At 49.0% G+C, this 7,699-nt stretch overlaps 1 protein-coding gene across 2 annotated transcripts; it reads right to left on the bottom strand.

Annotated features, from left to right (window-relative positions):
- Window positions 1-3,848: 3,848 nt before the first annotated feature.
- Window positions 3,849-7,145, bottom strand: CUNH17orf97 (chromosome unknown C17orf97 homolog). Of its 2 annotated transcripts, none has more exons than XM_004635477.2 (2): window positions 6,881-7,145; window positions 3,849-4,302 (listed from the first exon to the last, which is right to left on the bottom strand). In XM_004635477.2, exons 1-2 carry the CDS (start codon window positions 7,083-7,085, stop codon window positions 3,896-3,898), a joined length of 612 nt encoding a protein of 203 aa, XP_004635534.1. In that variant the 5' UTR covers window positions 7,086-7,145; the 3' UTR covers window positions 3,849-3,895. The 2 variants fall into 2 exon arrangements, with proteins under 2 accessions (XP_004635534.1, XP_023575754.1); XM_023719986.1 differs by having other exon boundaries at window positions 3,849-4,299.
- Between the last annotated feature and the right edge of the window lie 554 nt (window positions 7,146-7,699).

Here is a 7,699-nt window from a genome sequence, read left to right as displayed (position 1 = left end):
TGAAGACAGAGTTTCAGATCTTGAAGATGCTGGTGTAGCTAGTGAAAAGGTAAGAAAGGATCTCTTAAAAACAACGAGGATGCAGGAAAGAATAATCTATCACCGGCAAGATGATGCAAAGATGAACAATGTGAGAATAATAGGCATCAATGAGAAAGAAGGAGTCAACACAAATGACATTAAAAAAATATGGGTAGACTTGACCATTGTGATTAGCCTGGTGTTGAGGACATGACCTTCACCAGGCCCAGGACCTTCTCTGGTACTGAGAGGGACCCTGGTAGGGACATAAGAGCAACTCTCTCTTCTTCACAGAACTATAAGGACGCCAGTGGCTACTTTGCCAAGCTGTGATGAGAACCTCCCTGAATGTGGAGCTAATACAGAGGCAGCAGGGGTGACATGTGCAGAGAGATGAATTTTGGTTTTAACTTTTTATTTTTTAATAATTTTATTGAAAAACAAATAGCAATGAGACAGTTTCAAACCGATTAGTAGGACAGTTTCAATAATTAATTGCATATTGTTGTCTTCTTGGTGGTTATTAATAGTACAAGATACAGACATGATATTTTGTGTAAACACTATTAGAACAAATATTTTTATTCATTGAATTTGAGAAAGTAGCTGTATATCTATCCTAACTATTTGGAATATACAGATACAAAATGGTCCTTCATTTGTATCCCCTTTTTTAAATTTAATTTGTCAGAGAAGGGTATGAGAGATGAATTTTGATTATATACCATGACCATGCCTGGAGCCCTGGCTATCCCAAGACTATTGGTTTCCTAAGTCAGTTGTGTCCCTTGTCCCTTTGTCTATAAGCCAGTCTTCTGTTCTCTGTTGTCTCAGTTACTTTCCTTTCATCGCTATAACAAAATACCCAACACCCAACATGAAGGAGGGAAATGTTTATTTAACTCACAGTTGATGGAGGTTTCAGTCCATACTCAACTGGCTCCAAGGCACAGTGGCACTGGCAGAGGGCAACAGTTCATGACCAAAGAAAAGAGCAAAACCACAAGAGCAAAATGGGAGAAGCATCAGCAGCAGAAGCTGAGGCAAGCGTCTCTCCCTTCCTTATACTGCACCCAGGCTATCTGCCCCAGCGTGGGTATAGCACTCACACACATAATCCCAACATTGGATCATGAATTAATCACAATTTCTAAGGGCCAGCCAGACAGCTCAGCGGATTAAAGCACCTGCAGAGGCAGACACAGGGACTGGGATTCAATCCTTGGTAACCTGTGCCGACCCTGCCTCCGGGACACACTGCGATGGCAAATGAGACTGGGCATGGTGGTGAGTGCTTGTAATCCCAGTGCTTGGGAGGTTGAAAACAGGAGGATCACTACAAGCTGTGTCGGGCCAGGGAGATAGCTCAGTAGAATAAGTGCTTGCCCGGAAAGCGCAAGGGCCTAAGTTCTCCTTTCTTTTCCTTCTGGGCTGTAGGTCAAACCCAGGCCCCTGTCCATGCTAGGCAAGTGCTCTAACCCCGAGTTCGCTCCCTAGTCTCCTCTGTATCCTAAGCACAGGGTGCAGGTGGACACTTGCCTGTCTGGCCCAAAGCCTCCTCCCGAGAACACTACACCAGTCTTCTGGGCCCTTGCTTCACTCCTCCTCCTTCTCTTTTGTTCCAGCCCCATCACCCGCTCTGTGGTTTGTGTACAGGGCATCTGGTGGTCAGGCACCAAAGCCACTTTTCTTTGGTGAAGCTCACCTTTTGATGAGGTGAGGTCTGTGGCAGCACCGGGCAGCCTCTCCAGGGCTATGTAGCTAAAACAGCACTGGCCAAACCTCTCACAATCAAAAGAGGGCCTTCTAGGTGCCAGGTGCTGCGCTAGATGCTTTATGTGATCACGGCATCTGGCTCCCACAGCTCAAAGGTAGCTTGCTGCACCCCTATTTTCAGATGAGGAAACTAAGGCTCAGAGAGCTTAAGCCATCTTCCTAAGTTCAAAGAGATAGTTATGTGATGGGAACAAGAGAAAGTAGCTCAATGTTAACAGTCACAGTGTTAACCTCTAAACTCACAATAATCTCTCTCTTTATGGCAAGAAAAGCACCACAAACCATCCCTCAACACTCATGGGAGATTTTGCTAAGTTCCCAAGATGCTCTGAATCTAGTACATCCTCGAACCCCCACGTAGCACCCCTGCAGCCCCCACAGTCGTGCTGCAGGGCATCTGAGATGCCAGCCCCGCTGCCCCCACTCTGCCCTGCTTCAGGGTCCCCGCCAGGCCCAGCTGCTGACCATTCTCTACGGGGACTCGTCCAAAAGGCCCTTCAGGATATTTTGCCAGAGCTCAATAGCAAAACATGGGAGCTCTGTAGCTGGCCTTTGTAAGAAAGAGTAAGAGGAGGACTGCTCTGACAAAGGGGTGGTGAGAAGAGTGGCTACTTGTACTGCGCTTCCAGAGCTGTGCCAGCTTTAACTTCTCCCAGGACACTATCCTGCCTACCTAAGAACATCTTCACTCCCTGGGAGCCGGGGACCTCACCTCAGACCCTTACCCTGTCCTCTGCAGGTAATGATGCTAACCCAGAAACCACTCTCCCGGTCTGGACCTAGCCAGCTACATTTCTGTGCTGAAGGTGATTTCCTCCATGGCTGAAGTAGGCGTCCAGGTCTGTGCAGGGTGGCAGACTACAAATGCCAGGAAATGATCACCCTCACCAGGAACGCCCTCTGGGGAGTGTGGGAACCCAGCTCCCATGCACACGCCTCATTTGGGCCCTGAACTGTTTCCCAGTGCATCTTGCAGGATCAAGCTTCAGCTGCCGGGCAGGAAGGGTGGCTTTAATACTTACAGTCCCTGGAACTGGCTCCCTCTCTCCTCCCCCCTCCCCTTTACTCCCAAATAATCTTGCATTTCAGTGCTGGTCTCAGGGCTCCTTCTGAATGCAAACCAAGCTGACAAGGCCTTACTTCTATGTGTAGAGAGGAGCATATAAATCCAGGATAAGCAGTATAGTAAGGCATCTTTAATGCTCCCAAACTTTGCTTAAAATGCTGCCTGAGGGATTCGGGAGAACTATATTTATAAAAGTCCCCTTTCGACTTCCCATAATAACCTCCCAGGGATGAAGTTCTGAAACCTACTGATTTTGAAAGCCACATACGGATGAATAGTGTAATTAAGAAAACATCTCCAGGCTATTCAGGGCATTTTCTTGGGCCTAACCAATGCATGCATTGTGCAAGTTGGATCCATGAAATTTGTTTCAGACTTAGAACTTAAATAGTCCACACAGCCTTTTGTTTTTTCTTTCTTTTTTTCTTTTCTTTCTTTTTTTTTTTCTTCTGTATTTTAGGGAAGGGTCTACAGGGTGTTCAGGGTCTCACTACTAAGTGATCTGCTTGTTTACAGCCTCCCAAGAGCTGGAATTACAGGTGCGCCACCACACCCAGTCTCAATTGCTGTCTCAGTGCGCCCTGGGGGCAGGTCTGGCAAGGCAGGCCTGGGGATTGAACTCCTGGCCCAGGTGCCGGCTTGCAGGTGCTTTAATCTACTGAGCTATTTGGCTGGCCCTCCTTTTTTTTTTTTTTTTTAAGAGGCAGACTATACACAGAGATCTGTCTGTGATGAGAACTTAAATAATAAAGAGAGACACCCGGATAGTTCAGGGAGAAAAAGGCAGATTGCAAAGCACTTGCTCATGAAGTTGCTGGTGTTCTCAGGGAATGGGCACCTAAAGGCCTCTTAGTGCAGGAGAGGTTGGCTTCGTCTGCACACCAGACATCTGCTTCCTTCAGATACAGCTCTAGTTTCCTTTTATTATTATCATTATTATTATTTTTATTATTATTATTATTTATTTATTTATTTTTAACACATAGATTGTGGCAGGAAGAAAGGGCAAGCTTGTCAGCACCGTGGTAGACGTCACTCCGGTGGAGCTGGAGGTATATCGGAGTGCAGGAGCTTTGCCTCAGAGTTTCCTTCAGGGCAGAGACCGTTGCCACCAGGGTCAGAGTGGAAACCCTTGAGGGCCAAGTTCTGGTATCGCTTCCTCCGGTTCTGCTTGTATATTCGAATCCTTTCTTTTTCTGCTTCTGGGTCAGCGAGAATTCCGTCCCAACGCAGACTTTCATTGACCTGGTTTGAGAGTTTCTCCTCTACTTCGGCCAGGTGGGGGAAGCTCGTGGCGCAGGAGGAGGAAGGAATGTTTTTGTGACTGTCCTTGTCCTGTTTGGGCTCTGACCTTGGGCCATGGTCTTTGCCAGGACTTAGGGTGTCTTCGAAGGATGAAGGAAACGGATTCTTCAGACCTCGACTTTGATGTTTGTCTGCTGAGCAAATGACGAGTTATTGCTGTGGCCACGTCTGCCCTCCGCCCACCTGGGGTCATGCCCAAATCACCAAAGATGGAAGGAGTTGGGGACCCCTCTTTACCCAGGGCCCAGCCCACGCAGCCCACTGGCTTCCTCTTTACCCACTGCCTGTGTGTTTCCAGTCAAGTCATTTTGAGGTACGAGAAATCTTATTTCTTTTCCTTTTGTGGGGCTGGGGATTGAACCCAGAGTCTCACGCAAGCTTGTCATGGCTCTGCCGCTGAGCCACATCCCCAGCACATCCCTCCTATTGAGCATACAGCCTTAACAGCCCATCTGGATGTCAGTCCTGCTCTCCAGATGAGGAAACTGAGCTTCCTTGGGCATCACTAACCTGCCAATGTCACGGAGCAAGTGCGAGAGCCAGACTCACAGGCAGGCCTGGCTCCTGGGGCCCTGTTCTTTCCACTACACCCCACCCCATGCAACCCTGACGCATGCTCACCAAGGTACTTTCCAGGTCTGCAAGTCTCTGACTACCACAGTCTAGACACTTTATGATGGAAGAACCAGAGAACAACTGAAAAGCTTCCTAAATTTGACTAATGAAACCAGTACTATGCCAAACTAGGAAATACTTCTGCTGTATGTGGCGGGCATGTCTTCCGCCCCTCCCCCTGCCACCTTCTTCCTTTCTTCCTTTCCATGAATAGCATTTCAGAATTATATGGCATACATATAAAATAGTACAAGGTGTGGTTCACCCAACAGCTCATTTCTCTCCACTGAGAACAGAAATACCTAGAAAGTGGAGGGGAAGAGAAAAGAAGCCACAAAAGAAAATAAGAGGGACAAAAAAATCACATCTGGACATTTCCTCACTTACTGAAAATGATTTGGTGTCCCCTGCTGACGGGATGAGGTATGTGCTACTGTATATTCTACAGTCAAAAACTACACCACGCTGGGTTGATGCAAGGCTATAAACCCAGCACTGTGGGAAATGAAGCCAGGAAGACTGCAAGTTCAAGCCCAGCCGCAGCACTCAGCAACTTAGTGATTTAGTGAAACCCTGTCTCAAAATGAAAATTAAAAAGGGCCCAGAATGTAGCTTGGTTAGGAGCCCCTGGAGATAACAGAGCTCCATTTTGCTTTGTTGGGTGTGTGTGTGTGTGTGTGTGTGTGTGTGTGTGTGTGTGTGTGTTGAGGAAGGGTATCACTTTGTGGTGCATTCTGGCCTTTAACTCATTATGAGCCCAGGCTGGCCTTGAACTCATGGTGATCCTCCTGCCTCAGCCTCCTGAGTTCTGGGGCCTGGTTACAGTGAGCTTTTGCCCTATATTCTAATATATATAACTTTGTTTTGCCTTTTTATTATGATTCCACCCTAAGAGGTAATTATAACCTTCCCATCGCTCTCTTTCCTAATGACCAGGCTGACATAGCCATTAGCTACTCCTTTAGCCTCCAGCTCTGCACAGAGTCCAGAAACTTGAGCTCAGAACCAGCCACACTGAAGGGCAGGGCCACTTCCCTCATAGCCTAAGCCAAGGCCAGACAGGTGACGATGGACTCATAGCACTCATGGGTAACTGTCTCCCGTGTCACTGCTGCATTCTCTTCTCAAAGTGGGCTCCTGACGGTGGTGTTCTTGAGAAATCTGGGAGTTTTGCAAGAATAGCTTAAGGTGAAGGGACTCTGGGTTTGTAGTAGGTATAGATCTGAGCATGACAGAGACTATCTGTGTGGGCATGATTGTATTATACAGGAACTTTTTTTGGGGGGTCTGTGGGTGTGTCTCATTTTCTGTGTGTGTGTGTGTGTGTGTGTGTGTGTGTGTGTGTGTGTAGCCTTTGAATGTGTGTAACCCTAGCTGTGCTTCAGTTCTGTTGAATTGTGTTTTACCCATATGGGTGTTGTGAAGGGTGTCAGAGATTATGAGGATGCATAAGTGACCAGTGAGATGGTGTGTCCTTGCAGGATGGGTGGGTCGGTATCCTTTGGGCAGGGAGGATTCTTTACACGGGTTTACCGAGTGTGGTGCCTAAACACATGAGGGAATGAGGAGGACATCTCAGGAGAGCATGAGTCTGCGTCTCTGTGTATGGTTGTCAGGCAGCGTCTTGTGTCAAGGGGAGTCTTTCTGTGAGAGGGCTTCCCTACACAGGTCTCACGGAGGGTGTGGGAGTATAGGGTTGTGAGGTGTAGGAAATTGAGAGGGTGTCCATGTAAAGTTAGCCTGTATGGAGCTTGGAGGCTCTGGAAAATGTGGGTGTTGGCCAGGGTGTCTGGGTGGGACTGAGAGTCTCTGGATGTTGTGATTTCTCAGTGCAGAAGTGGAGTCTGCGTAGTCCTGGAGATTGCAGGTCTGTGGGGCTTAAGGGGGTCTTCGTGTTCATGACCAGAGGGTCTCTGTGGGCACGACAGTGTGTGTGTGTGTGTGTGTGTGTGTGTGTGTGTGTGTGTGTGTGGTAAGGAGTTTCTGGTTTTGCTCTGAAGTGGTTTCCAGGTAAAGGAGGATCTCTTGGAGGCTATTCTCAAAGAAAGGAATCTCAGATTGGGGCGCTGAAGCAGCCTCACCACCTGCTCCTCTTACCGTCCCCCTTGCCTGACCCTTTGGTCTTTTTCTTCTTCTTTTTCTTCTTCACCTTTCCTCTGGCTTGCTCTGAGGAGTCGCCAGTGATGGGGGGCAGCCTGGACCCCAACAAGCCCGCTGCGCCACCCTCTCTCTCCTCCTCATCGTCGTCCTCCTCTCCCTCTTCGAGGTATCGCCCCGTCCTGGCCCCACAGCCGCGGTCCATTCGCCCGCGCGATCGCGACCTATGACCGGGAAACGCAGGAGCCCGCAGCTACCAGGTAGGTTCCGGGTGCTGTCTGCAGGCTGGGGCCACGCGTCTCCATAGCGACCACCCTACACTGCGCGTGCGCTGTTAGCAAGCTGCCGCCAGGTGCCGCCTGCGAACGGAAGAACGAACGCGCACGCCTGCGCGTTTCACTCTGCGACCTTGGGACTGTGCAGATTGTGAAAGCCAGGATACATACGTGATTCTAAATCCTCGGGCTGACACGCCTGGTCCACTCCTGTGTCTTCTAGAATGCTATTCATTCTTGCCTAACTTTCTATCACTCCATTCCCGTCGCGTGGCTACCCTGGGCTATAATAAAGCCAACATGCTCAGCGCAAACCTCTCCACTGTTCCCTCTCAGTGAACTCGGCAGCGCCAGGCTGAGGCTGAGCGCCGTCTCTGTCGCTTGATCTTGCTCCCTCCTCTGAAATGGCCTCTTTGCTTTGATACCCTCTTCATATCCTTCCCGCAGATGCTCCATCCACGCAGCCTCTGGAGTGAATCTCTAAAGGTAATTGGAGGCGCCCGGTGTGGTGGCGCATGCCTGCTGTCCCAGCTGTGCTGGAGCC

This window comes from Octodon degus, unplaced genomic scaffold (genome assembly GCF_000260255.1).
Source record: "Octodon degus isolate 3935 unplaced genomic scaffold, OctDeg1.0 scaffold00072, whole genome shotgun sequence".
NCBI lineage: Eukaryota > Metazoa > Chordata > Mammalia > Rodentia > Octodontidae > Octodon > Octodon degus.
The sequence above is the reverse complement of the archived record's forward strand: the minus strand, read 5'-3'. Positions and strand labels throughout refer to the sequence as shown.

Coding starts and splice junctions, on each gene's coding strand:
- CUNH17orf97 (XM_004635477.2), bottom strand. CDS start 7,085: ATGGACCGCGGCTGTGGGGCCAGGACGGGGCGATACCTCGAAGAGGGA. Junction 4,303..6,880: donor AGGGTCAGGCAAGGGGGACG/GTAAGAGGAGCA, acceptor TCATTTGCTCAG/CAGACAAACATCAAAGTCGA.